General features: G+C 40.6%; 1 protein-coding gene across 1 annotated transcript in view; it reads right to left on the bottom strand.

Moving 5' to 3' along the window:
• Positions 1-15,292, bottom strand: part of SNX24 (sorting nexin 24) — an 88,699-nt gene extending 73,407 nt beyond the window's left edge. The window contains exon 1 of the mRNA XM_058043227.1: positions 15,181-15,292. Coding sequence (XP_057899210.1) covers positions 15,181-15,240 — 60 coding nt within the window. The 5' untranslated portion in view covers positions 15,241-15,292. The remainder of the gene's footprint in view (positions 1-15,180) is intronic.
• Positions 15,293-15,781: the final 489 nt, after the last annotated feature.

The raw sequence follows: 15,781 nt of genomic DNA, 5'->3' as shown, positions 1-15,781 counted from the left end.
AGCACACACTGACAAAGCAGCAACTTGTCCCACAAAATTAAAATTAGTACATAATTCATTAATCAAATGAAAGAATAGGTGATACCTACAGAAAGTTCTGCACATAAGGTATATGGTTTGGCAAAAAATTGTTGCCCTACAAATCCTTCTGAAATAATCTTTTAAAAATACAATTTTTTCATCAGCTCCTGAAAATACTTGGGAGTAAATTGAGGAAGAAATTGCTTAACCTTCTGTTATTTCTGTAATTTAGTAAACCTGAAGAGCCTTCTAACTTGTACAGTCTATCTTCACACCCTTCAGATGAGACAGGATTGAGGTGGATACATCTGTGAGCAGGACAGGGATTAGTGACTCAGACCTCTGACCGGACTCCTAACCCTCCTGTCCCCCCACTGCTTTCTGCTTCACAGCTAAACCACCAATCTAGTCACCTCTTAAAACACCACACATCCAGCAATTTAAACACTCAGAAAGCTTTCAGTTTGTGAAACAGGAAAAAGCATACTGACTGAAGTAAGAGTAGCACTGAATTTTTGCATTTTCTTGACTAGCTTATAGAGGGAGATGTCAGCCTTGATGTTCTACACCTTCTTTCATTGCTATGTATATTTACAGTTACGGAATCAGATACAGACTAGCATGAAAGCAGGATAAATACCAAACACAAATGCTTTACTGAATAATATTAGCTAAAAATGGGGAAAAATCTAGAATTTTTACCTCCCAGGAAGATCTTGAAAAAGGCTTATCTGAGCAAATGAACAAATCACATTTTTGTCTCTTACATGAAGAATCAGAGTTGGAAATGTTCATGATTGTTTCAGCAACTGTTCCATTATGAGAGGCTTCCACTTTCCCCAGGAAAAGAGACGGAACGACTCTCTGTGGACTCTTAAATATGAGTTTTAGAAAGCCAAAGAATTTGTAAGAGATAAAAGATTAGGGCAAAGATACAAACAAAATTTTTGAAATAATGCAAAGGATGACAGCCAAGTGTCAATGGGGGGCTCACACAAAGGAGTCTGAGAACTAATCTGGCTCTATATTTCTTGGAGGTACCTGGCTCTTTCTGCTGTCTCTAAGCTGTACATCTTACCAACTGTACTTCTTACTCTTAACAGAAACTTGTAAGCCTCATACAAAGCTTCCATACCCTGCTCCTGAAGAGTGTGCTAGAGCTGTAGTAGCTTTAGGATTCAGGACCATTTCTTAATTAGCCCTGTACTTCTGGTGGATAGGTCAGATATCTGCACAGCAGAAGACCATGACACTGTCAATACACAGACCAACTGCCTCTGTTATTCAACAGCTTTTTGTTGCCAGAGATTGTCATGCGGTTCCTACCCACTGTTTTGTTTTCAATCTAAAGAGCTCCTTCACATTGATCAGAGATCCAGAAAGCAATGTAACTTGTTGTAAGTGCTCCTACATTGCCTTCTTTTATCCACAATTTTTCTCATTTTTTCATGTTTCTTAGCACACACTACCTAAAACTGGACATGGCACTCCACACATAGTATACACTTCACATCACTGACTTTTTTGTTACATTCCTCTTTTGGAACCCCAATAGGCATTTGCCTTGTGACACGCCATCTTGTGATGCATGATAACCCCCCGATCCTTTCAGGAATATCTATTGCCTAATCTTTTAGATGTTACTCCATTTATGTGATTATTTTTTGATAAATATAACATTTGATACCAGTTCCTATTGAGTTAGCATCTCATTTTCCTTTCTCATATAAACTTTCCAACTTACGAAAATTATTTTACACTCTACTGCTCTCCAGCATGATCACAGTCACTTCCACCTTGGTGTCAATGGCAAATTCAAATAAGGACATTCTCATTCTATCATCCACATCACTAAAACATCAAGTCATACCGGAACTCAAACAGACCCTTCAGCAACACAACCCAACAAATCCTTCCAATGCTGACACGTGCACGTGCCTCTGCATATCTGCACCCATGAACACATGTGTAGGCTTGCCCATCTACGTCCTGAATATAAGCACATCACACTGACCACAATACTTTGCTGGTTTTGATGTTGGTGTAGAGGCAACTGATTCAGGTTGCCTTCTGCACATACAAAACCTGTGAACACAGCATGCTCACTGGACTTCGCAAACTTGCACACTCAGCAACCACCCCTAGGAAATCAGACAGAGAAGTTTTACTGATGGACAGCAGCACACACAAAGCTTAGCACACTGGAAAAATCTATGTTGTTTTAAGAAGTCATTCTACAAAAAACTCCACCAAGAAATGAAAGCAAAACATGCTTTCAAAAGTTAATATGAAGCTTAAAAAAAACTTTACTTTTTTTTTTTTTCTTACGTGCAATATTGAACAGTGAGTTGTAGTCATAACACAGAATTACTCTGAGGAATTGTATAAAATAACATATTTTTCTGAACATATTTAGAAGAAAAAAGGAAAAAAAAAATGCAGGCTCATGTTAAAAATTTGCGTAGCTATGCAAAGCTGCTAAGCAAACGTGGAAGTAACTGCAGAAAAGAAAGTGGCAGACTTGCACAGCCTTGCTAGCGGGGTGCTCAGAGTTACATTGCTGTCAAAAATTCCCCAGGTAAACATAAAAAGAAATAGTTAGTGCTGAAGCATTTTTACAAATTCCTCAGAGATACCTTAAATATTAATAAGTACATATTTTAAAACAGTCTTTTAATTATTAAGGCACGTGCACGTACACTATATTAATGTACAACTGAATAAAATCTGTTTTCCCACAAGATTCACTTCAAAGTGTGGGGATTTTTTGGGGTTTTTTTGGGGGGGTTGGCTTGGTTTTTTGTTGTTTTTTTTTTTTTTTTTTTTGTTGGCTTTTGTTTTGTTGGGTTTTTTTTATTGTTGTTGTCTCTCCAGAGAAATCCTTGTAAACCCAAACTAACATGTTCAAATGAACAAAATCCAGTGATCTGGCAGTTTTTAAGAACCGATTACTGACATGGTTTTGAATGTTTCTTAGATGAAATCAGTAACTAACACCTTCACATTAATCGATTGGTGTCAGCAGAATTCTGGAGAGCTATGCCACAGGCTCCAACACCAAAGTAGTAATCAATTAAGGAAGTCAGCTGAAAAAAATGATGCAAAGATCAGAGTTGTCAATGGCAAAATAATCTCATCTCAGTGGTGTTAAACGAAGAGTAAAATAATGCAACATACTTACTTCATAGTGTAAGAAAACAGCTCCAAACAAAGATTTAGTAATCAAATAATTGTCAAATAAATATATCAATTAAAATATATGAAGAAATTCTTCAGGAATATATATTTTGGGCCATATTTATATAATTTTATAAAAGATACATGTTAGTATAAATCGCATAAGCCTTTCAAAAATGTTTTTATGGTATTATGTAACATATTGCTAAAAAACCCAGGGATTTTTTTTAGAGAATACTAATACTTGAAACAAATAATAAAAAGGTAAACACCAAGATAAATGTACATCCAGTTTACTTATTCAAAACTAATTAAAATTTTTATACATTTTACACACTTTCTGCGTAGGGGCAAAAAAGCCACTGTTTTTCTGCTGTATCCTCTCATCCATGAATGAGTCTGAAGCGCAAATAACCCTGCTTTGCTGAGCTGCTAAGTTCTTGGACCTGCTGAGTTAGCAAGGATGTCCACAGCAGGGTGTTGAGAAGGGCAGTGTTAAATACTGTTCAAAATAGGGTTCTCATTTCTCCATAGTCTTTGTTTGGCTATCACCATCATGAGGGCCTCCACCAAACTGCATGCCATAGAAAGCTACCTGACACAATCTGTAGTGCATTCTTTACCTTCCAGAAGCAAACCATCAGAATCTATTAAAATTACTTTACGCTGATAGCACTAGAGACATGACAAATCACAGGCCAAGAGTCAGATACCAAAGAATGTGTCTCAGGGCGTTGGGGCCAGGCCCATTTGCAAGCAAATGATATTGTACGGAGCTGGCATGCTCAGTGCATGACAAACTGATGCAATTTCAGTACTGTCGGAGAAGCTGGGTGAGATTTCTCTGATGCTGGCTATGGTTAGTGTACAGAATTGTGCAGAGTTCCCAGATTTGAATCACTTGGGGCCTGAAAGGGCTTCACTTGACAAGCCACAAATAATTACACTACACTCTTTCTATTGTACTCTATTACTTTGCCTCTTATCTCTATGCTTTGAGCACTCATGAACAAGCAAGGTCGCTTCTATTTTGACCATGATGCAACAAAACATTGTTCTTTTGTGATATGATAAATAAAACACAGCCCTGCAGACTAAACATTTTTATCAGGTCCATTTTCCACTTTTATAAGCAACAACAACTTTGGGAGCTTGTTAGAAGAGTAGAGGTTGGAAATAACCATGCAGGAAAGTTCATGAGCTTTTCACTTAGGAGTGTGATACAGCTATCTCGTTATTGTAAAAACTCATTTGAGCAATAGGGCATTAAGTTCTTAGCCTGTAACAGATAACAGTTGTATCTGTGATTACTTTAAGCAGGTTTTTACCCCCTTTCAAATCAGCAATTTTTGACAATTTAAGTAGCAAGAAAAAGCTTTGAATGTGCAGCATGTTACCATTTCTTTCCTATACACCAAACACACTTCAAAACTAACCTTTTCTTTTTCACTTCACAAAATGTATTGTTTAAATACTTAGTCAGTTAGGAAAGTTTTGTGTTAGTGGTATTATCCTGGCCACTGCATTCAGAGAAAGTAATGCTAACATTCACAATTTATTAAAAAAAAAACCAAAACCAAAACAAAATAAAGCAAGGAAAAGAAAAAGCAAACAGCAATGACTTTCCTGATTTAAGTAACGAACTTCAAGTCATCTTTTCTTAGTATACAGAACAATTTATTTCAGGAGAAATGTCCTCCTTTCTCCCACTGGTTAGACAAAAAAAATCACTCTTTTAATTTAGAGTTCTATACTATGAACCAGATGGTACAAGGTTTTTTCACCCTTAAAACTCTGTTTAGAGGTTTTCTAAAGCTGCAGTCATGTAATTGCAATGACAAGCCAGGAAAGAAAAAATTCAAATATGATGACTAAATGTATGTAGAGAAAAAATTATTCTAACAAGAACCCTCAAACTGTTTCTGGTTCCTTTTATCATATTCTCCTTATTTTCCAGATAAATATATAGTAGCAAGTAGGTAACAAAAGACAAAATCTTAAAAGACTTCTTAGCTACAAGTGCTGAACTTCTTACAAAATATACTTTCCTACTTTTTGGCCTCTAATTCAGACCAACATAAGGACTGAGTTACTTAAGAGAAGAAAACTACTATGTCAGAATAACGTGCTCATCAAGATCTTAGTGAATTTCTTTCAAAAAATATTGTCTCCCTCTTCTCAAATGGCAAAAGGAATCCATGGCAAAACTTCAATGTCTGATATTGAAACATTTCTGACAAGGGAAGGTAAAACCAAAATTAGGAATGGATTTTGACAGAGACGACAAATATGAAAAGGAAATCATTAAATAAAAAACTCCAACAAAACCCATCAACCTTCCCCACCCAAACCAAACAACAAACACTAAAACAATAAAAAAATCCACCCCAAACTTAGCCATACTTCAGAATGTACTTGAGCTTTCTAGTCACTGTGTCAGAGGCAATGGTGCAAAACCACTATTCCTACCAATCACACAATCACACCCACATTCTGAACACTCAGCAAAAGGAAAGGCCTTTGACATTTCTATTCAACACCAAAAATAGATATTGTCACTAATTACTGACTTTTTACGCTCCCTTGCTAGAACATAAACCTGGAAGGGAGGTCTTTGACTTTTACTGAGAGAATGAATCCCTAATTAGAAAACAGTTTTCAAATGTTGTCCATCTTGTTTGTAAGAATGAAGCATTTCAAAACTTTACAGGAAGTATGTCACCACAGGAGATAATTTTCCTCAGAATTTGGAACAAATAAGAAAAAAAATAGGCTAATATGTTTGCTGATTCTATAATGACATAACTTTCAAATTCAATGCTGATGTGCATTTTTCTTGAATATCCATTTCTTCATATATTTAAAACACAGCTAATATTTTTATTACATTCCCTGACATTACCATGAATTTACTAGTCCATTAATTTACTATTAAACTGAAGTCATATTCCCTTTTTTCTTTCTCCACATCTTAAAAGAACAAGAAAGTCAGACTGTAATCACCATCACAGCTCAGCGGCAAGGAAGACACATGATCAGTCCTATTCCTGGTAAGAGCTTGATTACTAAATAAAGAGTAGAGAAGGGAATCTATACACAAAGAAAGAGTCCTGTGCAAAACCAGAAGTAGAAGCAGTTAGCTGTATTTCTCAACACATATGGTCCTTTTTCATGAAAGCAGTCTATTGTCATCAATGCAGACCTGTTGCTGAACAATTGATTATTTCACTATCTAATCAAGACTTTGTTCATCCTTTTGTAAAAGATTATAAGGCAAACTTTGGATTTCATTATTTTCCCATCTGAAGATACTGCAGTACTTGAATACCTTCTGCTCTGGTATAAAAAGGGGGTTCATTTTTAAAAAATGAAGCAATCACATGAGAGACAAGATATATAAAAAATAAAATAATGAAGATAAGTAATTCTTATCTTACCATTTTCAAGTTAACCTAGTGGGACAGAAGATTTTCACAGAAGTTTTGTACTGTTTACACTCTGTTAAAGAATTAAGTACTCAAATAGTAAGAATATCTTTGGATATGCAATGCTTTTCACAGCATCTCACCAAGAAAGAACTGATGCTCAAGGGCAGGCAACCCCTTTAAAGAGTGACTTTTGAAACTATGTGCAGCATGTACATTATTCCACACCTGTCTCACAGAGGCCCTGGACTTAACTGGGTCCTTTGGGTCCCACAAACACCGTGACATCTAAATAAATAATACACTAGATGGAGGTTGCAGTGGAGGTTTGGCTATCACTTCTCATAAATTACTTAGCATAGTCAGTACCCTACACTGAGGGCAAATTCAACATCCAAATTCATCTTCTCAGATTTCCTATGTATACACGCCTAGAACCAAAGGTTTTTTTGAACAAGAGGTGGAGCTCTCACTGCACCAACAGAGGAGGAATGAGAAGAAACATACTTTGTTTCAAACCTGGCATGGACATGGGCTCCTTACTCATGGTATACTCCTTCTGTCTCATCTTATTTCAATGCCTGAAAGTATCCAAGCCTGATTGCTGTGCCCCAAATATTTTATTAAAAACAAAAAACCAAAACCCTACAACATTTATTGGTTTATGAAATGTGAAATTTATAACACAATATATATAGGTTGAAATAATAATTTTGTTTACAGGAAGAGGATATTCATGTTTTAGCTGTAAGACTTATCATGACACCTCAAAATAAGTTGATTAACAGACAACATATACTTCTCCTTTCATTTTCTATTAAAAATACAATGCCACTTTCAAAGGGAACGACAACACATCTGTTTTGTCTTTAAAATCCTCTCACAGAACATTCTCCAAAATGCTATTTTAGTCTTCCACAAACCACGAAAAATGCAGGCTTATAGAAAACGGAAAATGAAGAGTTGATACAAATCCTCATATAATTCCTGTAAACACAAAAATATAATGGCTACTGATAGCAAGAATATTCAGAATACAATGCCCTGAAAGCCTCCACTAGCACACTTCCATGGTGCATACCTAAACCAAGCATTTCCACTGCACCCAAGTGCAACACTGAAGTTATCCCACCGAGCACTCTGCACAGAAGCACCTCTTTGGTATCATATTCCAAGTGAAATTCCAAGATAACTTAATAAATTCCATAACAATGGTCACTAACTATCAATTAAACCTGGAATTAATTACATCAGGTGCTGTATTCAAATTCAAAGACCGATCAAAATTGCACTGCAGTAAGAAAAAGGGAGAAATCTATTCCATCTCCCTCATGCTGCATTTTAAAGTCTGGTGTGTTCTCACTCTGGCTAGTGAAGAATATACTATGTACTTGTTTAACACTATCTTTGTGGACAAGATTTTACAATTATCACAACCTGATGCTATCTGGAAACATCACCAGGAGCAGTTAAGCATGAATCCTCTGATGAAATAATTCCATTGATAGTACTACATTACTAACAAAATGTTGTCACCAATACCTCCAAAAGATACAGCAGAATTCAAATATATCTTTATTGTGATATAGATATATTCTATATACAGAATATATACCTCCAATCTTTCTGAAAATGTACTGCTACCTCCAATCTTTCTGAAAATGTAAATTCCTCATTAAACCTGCAACCAGTAGATATTGGGAGATGAACGGATAATACATGTTTTGCAGTTAGAGTGTACTGATAGAATGTGTCAACTTTTGCTCTTTCAGATGGAAAATTGATAGAGGTAATCATGCTGCTGCTCCTCTACTCAGCTGTCAACCCTCCCATCACAAATAAAGCAAAAGGTATTTCCTGCTCAGAGAAATCTTAGATGGCCCTTTCCAAAAAGATTCCATGACTGTGAAGCAGGGGCCTTCAGGCAATTGCCCAGCAATTGCAGATCACTGGAGCTACATGTGTCTCTCTGATCTGTCCACAGCTCCAACTGATCACTGTATACAAATTCAGCCAGTTTTCACTTTGGCTTTACCTCTTCCTATTTTCTTCTTTAGCTGCCATCATGTGCACTGCAAAATTCTTTGTGTCTTACTTTACACTCTTCAAGTTCCCACTGCACACCAAGTGGTCGGTTTCATACCACTGACAAAGTCTGTCAAACTGGAAAACTGACTGGAGGAAAGAAATTTAATCATCACTGCTGACAAATGCAGAAGTTATTCACTGAAAAAAATTAGGAAAAAAACCTATGTTTAGAAACAGCAATCTGTCTTAAATTACCTAGTCTATTTCCTCCCCTAATATGGTCCACCTTCATTGGAACATCAAACTCACCAAAACCAATGATGAAAATAGCATTTTTCTGACATTACAGAATCACTGACATCTGTCAAATTATCTTTTATCGTCTTCATTATCCCTGCAGGAGAGAAATGCATCTGTACAGACTTACTTTGACTGCCGGTAGAGAAACCAGGACATTTGAAAACCCTCTATGAAGACACTAAGACTGTGAAAGACTAATTAGATCTAATAGATTGAGTACTTCTGTTTAACTTCCTTGAACTTGGAGCAACTGCTGTGTCACTGATTTCTATTTCTGACCCAAGGTTAATACATGGTGAGCTTACAAAAGCCCGACCAGTATGCAAGTCATCTTCACGCTGGTAGATTTCACACTCAAGGCACTCAAAATCTGTTCAGATTTTTTAAAACTACCAAGTTTACACAGTATAGAAAACTGAAAGTTAAAGGGCTAGAACACTAATACTTTGAAATCTTTTTACATAAACTCATAGTTACTCCCTCTGTACTTTATCATTAAAAAAAAGGAATAAATATTGCCCCTTTATAATCTGCTATAGTGCCTTGTTGTGGGTCTTCATAGAAGAACAACTAAAAACTTCCCTTTTTGACCCTATGTACAATAATTTTAACAGCAAAGAATGCTGAAATACATAAACTTTACCAAACTTTAGATCCTTGTGATTTTATACTTCCATGAAGAGAAGTACAGTCTTGTAATTAAACTGCTGCTTCTATGGAGGTAAAGTGAATGAACTTTCAAAAAGCCCACATTAGTTTACGATCTCACGTGTCAGATGTTGCTTCTACAATTGCAACTCCAGGAGCAATCTGGAGAGTCGTATTGGAAGTGTTAATTAAAAGTGCAGTAAGCACTTGTGTCAGTCAAGTATGCCCTCTGCTCTACAACACATTTAAATGTATGTCACCTTGACCTGCAATATACCACTGTAAAATTTTTTTGGTCAATATAAATCAAATGTACACTAATTTATTCAGTAAGTTTCCTGGGATCTGAATCAACATTAGAAATCTAACTAGTATTTATTATTCTGTTATTGACAAAGGGAGCATATTTAAATGACAACAAGAACACGTGGGTGTCATTTCGAAGTTGAATTGTTCTCTAGGGACATCCTTAGTAAGCGCCTACATTTAAAGGTCATTCACTGCCAAATTATGAACAACTGTTGCATTTATTAGCACAGGCTCAATAGTTTAGAAGCTAGTGTCATCAATTTAAACTGACAATGAAATTTAATTGTCCACCAAGAAAACTGACATTTTCCATATTCTGTGTTTCATCATTTTATGTACACTCCAAACAGAACTGGAACAAGTGCAAGTTTACTCTGGGGTCTTTCCTTGGGTTTTTTTTGTGTAGGGGATGAGGGAAAATGACTTTCAAGATTTTGTATCAGATGAACAGTGCTTTAGAAAAGCTGAGTTCGTGAAACAAACACTTTTGAAAGAACTGTGTTTCCCATTTATTTTATTGACAGAATCCAATCTCAAGCATTGTATAATTATATTTTTCCCTAATTTTTCTTTCTAATCTTTTATATCCCTAGTATTTTATTTCTCTGGTCAAGACCTCCCTTTCTATTTCATAATTGCACGGTAGTTTTTCCTTCGAAGCTAGACAGAAATTTCCACTTTCTATGGCAAGTCATTTCCTCCCTCTCCGCAGAACTGATGGATCTCCGGCCATTCCATTTTCCAAGTGATGCCTAGCCACATCAGGGAAAAAAGAAAATAATCTAAAACAACAGGCCTAAGCTGAAACCAAACCAATTGGTAATGAATTCCCATAAAGAAAAGGACAAATACCCCTTCTGTGTCCTATCTTTTCAGGAAGTAAGAACACACAGCAGCAGCCTGCATCCAGGGGAACTGGATTCGGTTCTGCTAAAGATAAGGAACTAGAAACACAGGGATGTCAGGGAAGTGTGCTAGGGTTGCAATACAGAGCCACCATAGAGAGGAACAACTCTCCCTTCAGTCCCTCATTTCATGCAGGAGGTCATCACCATCACTGTTTTTAGCAAAGACGCCACGACAACCACCACCACTCTTCTCAGAAAACCACCTGTGGCTGCTGCTTGTCTGCAATGGCCCCGGCAGCCACAGTGCGGAACGCACCCTCTGAAACCCCCGGCTGGTGGGCAGTCTGCAAGCCAGCAATCTTCCATCTGCTTCCATCATCCTTTTCTGCTATTCTCAATTGCACAAGCTCTGATAGTTCCTTGTTCCAGCTACTCCAGTCCAACAAAACACTTTAATTTTGAGCAAGTTAGCACTGGTGGGAAAAACAACACAGTAAAAGGATCAACTGCGTAAAGTGGAACTTCTGTGATCACAGAATTATGTGATAGTTTGGGTAGGAAGGGACTTTTAAAAGTCATCTAATCCACTCCTTCTCCAATAAGCAGGGACATCTTCGTCTAGGTCAGGCTGCTGAGTCAAGAGTCCCATCCAGACTGGTCTTAGATGTTTCCGGGGATGGGCCATTTGAAACCTCTCTGGGCAATCTGTGCAGGATTTCACTATGCTCACTGTAAAAACTGTGTTCCTTATGTCTAATCTGAATCTAGTATATTTTAGTTTAAAAGCACTCTCCTTTCCACTGAAAAGGCCTACTACTACAAAGCCTGTCCTCACCTTTCTTAAAAGCCCTGTTTATTGCAAAAATGGAGCACCAAAGTCACTCTCTTCTCCAGGTTGGACACACGAACTCGCTTAGCCTTTCCTCACAGAAAGAGGAAAGCAGAAGTGCTCCATGCCTCTGATCCATTTTTTGTGGTCCTTTTCTGGACTGATTCCAACAGTTCCCTTTCTTATGCTAGGGACCCCAGGGCTGGATACGGCAGACCCCTTCCAGGTGGGCTCTCACCAGGGCGGAGCAGAGCAGAGGGGCAGAATCCCCTCCTCACCCTGCTGCCCACCCTGCTTTGGCTGCAGGACACGTTTGGCTCTCTGGGCTGTGAGTGCCCATGGCTGGGTCATGTCCAGCCCCTCACCCCCAGCACCCCCAAGCCCTTCTGGGCACAGCTGCTCTTGTCCCTCCATCCCCCAGCCTGGAGTGATAACAGAGATTGTCCCAGTCCAGGTGCAGCACCTTGCACTTGGTCTTATTAAATCTCATGGTATTCCCGTAGGTCCACTACTCAAGCTTGTCCATCCCTCTGGATGGCATCCCATCATTCAGGAGTGTCACTGCACCCTCAGCTTGGTGCCATCTGCAAATTTGGTGAGGGTGCACTCGATCCTTTTGTCTGTGCCGTTGATATTAAATAATACTGGTCCCAGGACAGACCCCTGAGGGCACCACCTGCCACTGACATCCTCTGGGACTCTGAGCCATTGGCCACCACCCTCTGGAGGCGACCGTCCAACACATTCTTGTCCATCTAAGAGCTGACCTGCAGAACCCACGCCTGTCCAGTTTAGAGAGGAGGATGTCATGGGGGCCGTGTCAAGGCCTTACTGAAGCCCCGGTAAACGACACCTGCAGCCTTTCCCTCAGGCACTGATGCAGCCACTCCACCCCAGAAGGCCACCAGGCTGGTCGGGCAGGACTCACCCTTGGTGCAGCTGCCCTGGCTCCCTGTGCCCCATGTGCCTTGGCAGAGCTTCCAGGAGATCGGTCCCGGGATCTTCCCAGGCATGGACGGGACACTGACAGGTTGGTAGTTTGAAAGGTCCTTCTTTCTATGCCCTTTAAAGATGGGTACTCCTTTTTCCAGTCACCTCAGATTTCACATGACTTTTTAAATATCTAGGAGAGTGGCTTGGCAACTATATCAGCCAACTCCCTCAGGACTCTGGCATGCATCTCATCAGCATCCTTAGTCTCAGGTATGTTCAGGTTCTTCATGACCTCTTTCATCTCTTACAACTTACTTCCCCATTCCCTGCCTTGCAGTCTATCCACTCAAGAACTGTGGGGAAAAGAGATCCACAAATGAAGACTGAAGCAAAAAAAAGTTAAGCAGCTCAGCCCTTTCTTGTCTTTTGTTACCAGTTTGCCAGTAGTGTTCATAGGCAGTACACTTTCTTTGGCCTGTAAACCACACTTTTAAATGCTAATGTTGTAAAGCTGCTGATGAAAATGAACATAGAGTGGATTACCTGTATAATTTCATAGCTAGTACAGAGCAACGGAAAGCTTTCATTAACTTCAGTTTTGCTGTAAGGAGGACATAAAGTATACCCCTTTGAATTTCTGCACTTGAAACAATACTTAAGCAAATTATTTAATAACCACAAATTGACAATTAGACCAGCATAAGTTTTTCTCATGAATAGTCCTTTAAAACAGAAAGGAAAGACACAACGTTATTATCAAGGCAGTTTTCCTCTCCTACAAGCATGCCCAACTCAGACAAACTTCAGCTACACTACCTCATACAGTTTCATGGTCAGCATAAAGTATGATCATGGCTCGTATGGATGTAGAATAGAATCCCCTCACCTGAATAAAATGGCAAAATAATCATGCAGGAAAAACTACCAAAATCTACTAAACCACAGCAACTTTCAGATCCATGAGACTGACTCACCACCAGTAAATGACTCAAAAGGAAAAATGCTGTAATAATCAACAGTGTTGTCATGCTTGCTCTCAGGATCCTTTTCTTGGAAAACTCCTAGAATCATATAGTTTCATTTCTTATTTCTTTGAAGCTTACACAGCTTAACATTTATTAAATTTTAAAAATCCATAACCTCTAGACAGTATTACATTTAAAGAAATAGAAGCTCAATAAATGCAACTACTAAAAATAAACATTACTATGAGAAATCCTATTTGTGTAATATGCACATCTTAGAAATCACTCTGTCATTTCGACTAACCTGCCCACTAGGACGTGGTGGAATCAGTCTGCGCTATTGTAATTACACTCAATCACATTTAGTTCAAAATGTTTAAAAGCCAAGTCCCCAAAACCACACAGGTGTCTTGTAGAGTGTCACTTACATTTAAGTCCACCTAAGAGGCAAAAGTATTAATGCTGCTACACTCTCACATTAACACAACTAAAGTGGTTTGCCTTTTGCAAGGCCTGCAAACACTTGCTAGTAGTGAAGACCAAATAATATACAGCATAAGGAAGATGAACTTGCTTCAAGGAACTATGACTACCTATATGGATTAATCTTCTAGAAGTTCTACAGGATTCAGATTTTTTTTCTAAGCTAGTAAATGAATTTATTTAATAGAGGAAGCAAGTTTTGAATATCCACTTTCAGATAAATACCCTGGGTTTTGGTCCACATGTCTCCACCAAGCACCATGTGAATATGCTACTGTCCAACAGTTTTGTGAGGTGAAAAAACTACTGAGAACAAAAAGGACCTCTAAAACCTGTGCAAACTAATCTGCCTGTTCAAGGGGAGCCAGCTATACAGCTGGCTACCCAGGATAGTGTCCAGCCAAGTTTTGAGAACGTGCAAGGATGGAGACTTCACAGTCCTCTGGGCAATCTATGCCAGTGCTCGACCACCCTCCTGATAACAAGCCAGTCTTGTCATATGTTTAAAGAGCTTTCCCTGTTCTGGTGTTTGCCCACTGCCCTCTCTCCTGCCACCGGGCACCAACACGAAGAGTCTGGCCCTCTCACTCTGGCCATTCACGTCATCGGTACATACTGAAGAGACATCGTTGCCCCGTTTCTTCTCGAGGATGAGCAGTCCCGGCTCTCTCAGCCTTTCCACATGCAAGAGATACTCCAGCCCCTTCACCTGGACCCCGCAGGGCGGAGCGGAGACGCTGCCTCCCGGAGCGTCCTCGCCGCTCACGCCGCACCCGCCCCGCAGAACAGCGCCCGAGTGAGGCAGGAGGTGTCTGGCGGGCTGAGGCCATGCTCCCCGTGCCGAGAGAGGCAGAGCAGGGATGGGCTGCGCTGGGCACGGCACGGCACCCTCCGGGCCGGCCTGGACAAGGAGGACATGGTTGGGGTGCACAGAGCAGGGCTGGGATGGCTCTGCAGGACACGGTTAGCAGGGCAATGCTGGAGAGATCAGGGCGGGGCAAGGCTGGGCAGAGCTGGGGAGAAGGCTGGCGGGGCAGGACGGGCTGCGCTGGTCACGGCACGGCTGGGCAGGGCAGGTCGGGGCCGGCCTGGGCACGGAGGGCAGGACGGCCCCGGCACACTGATGTCTGCCCAGCGCTGCAGCGCAGCCCCCGCTGGTTGCCGGCACTTGGCCTCCCCGAGGCGCGGGCGTGCTCCGCCCCGGCGCACCTCACCGTGTATCCCCGCTCCAGCTCGCTCGCCTCGTATCGGAAGGACGGGATGAACACCTCCATGCCGGCTCCCCTCAGCGCGGCGGCAGCCCGGCCGCCATCTGCGCGCCCGTCACGTGATCATGCACCACGTGACATGGGCCGGGCAGGAGGCGGGCTCGGCCCCGCGCCCCGCGGCCCCTCGCGCTGCCGGGATGAGGCGGGAGGAGGTTCCTCTGGAGAAAACGTGCTTTGAAACAAACGGTGCTCCACAGCGTAGGCTTCTGGTTCAGCCGGAGCTGCAGCAGTACTGCGGAGCACACAAAAGGCGGAGGGGAAAAAAATTGAATTCCGGAGGGCCGAATTTATCCGGTCCTAAATTCACACTGCAGCTCAAACCTGAATCACAGAATCATTAGGGTGGAAGGGACCTCTGGAGATCACCAAGAGCAACCCCATGCCAAGGCAGGGTCACCTAGAGCAGGTGACACAGGAACACATCCAGATGGGTTTGGAGAGAGGAAGACTCAGGCCCCCTGAGCAGCCTGTTCCAGGGCTCTGCCACCCTCAGCGCAAAGTTCTTCCTCAGGCTGAGGCGGAATTTCTTGTGTTGTAGTTAATGTCT

The sequence above is a fragment of the Melospiza georgiana genome, chromosome Z, assembly GCF_028018845.1.
Source record: "Melospiza georgiana isolate bMelGeo1 chromosome Z, bMelGeo1.pri, whole genome shotgun sequence".
Classification (NCBI taxonomy): domain Eukaryota; kingdom Metazoa; phylum Chordata; class Aves; order Passeriformes; family Passerellidae; genus Melospiza; species Melospiza georgiana.
The sequence above is the reverse complement of the archived record's forward strand: the minus strand, read 5'-3'. Positions and strand labels throughout refer to the sequence as shown.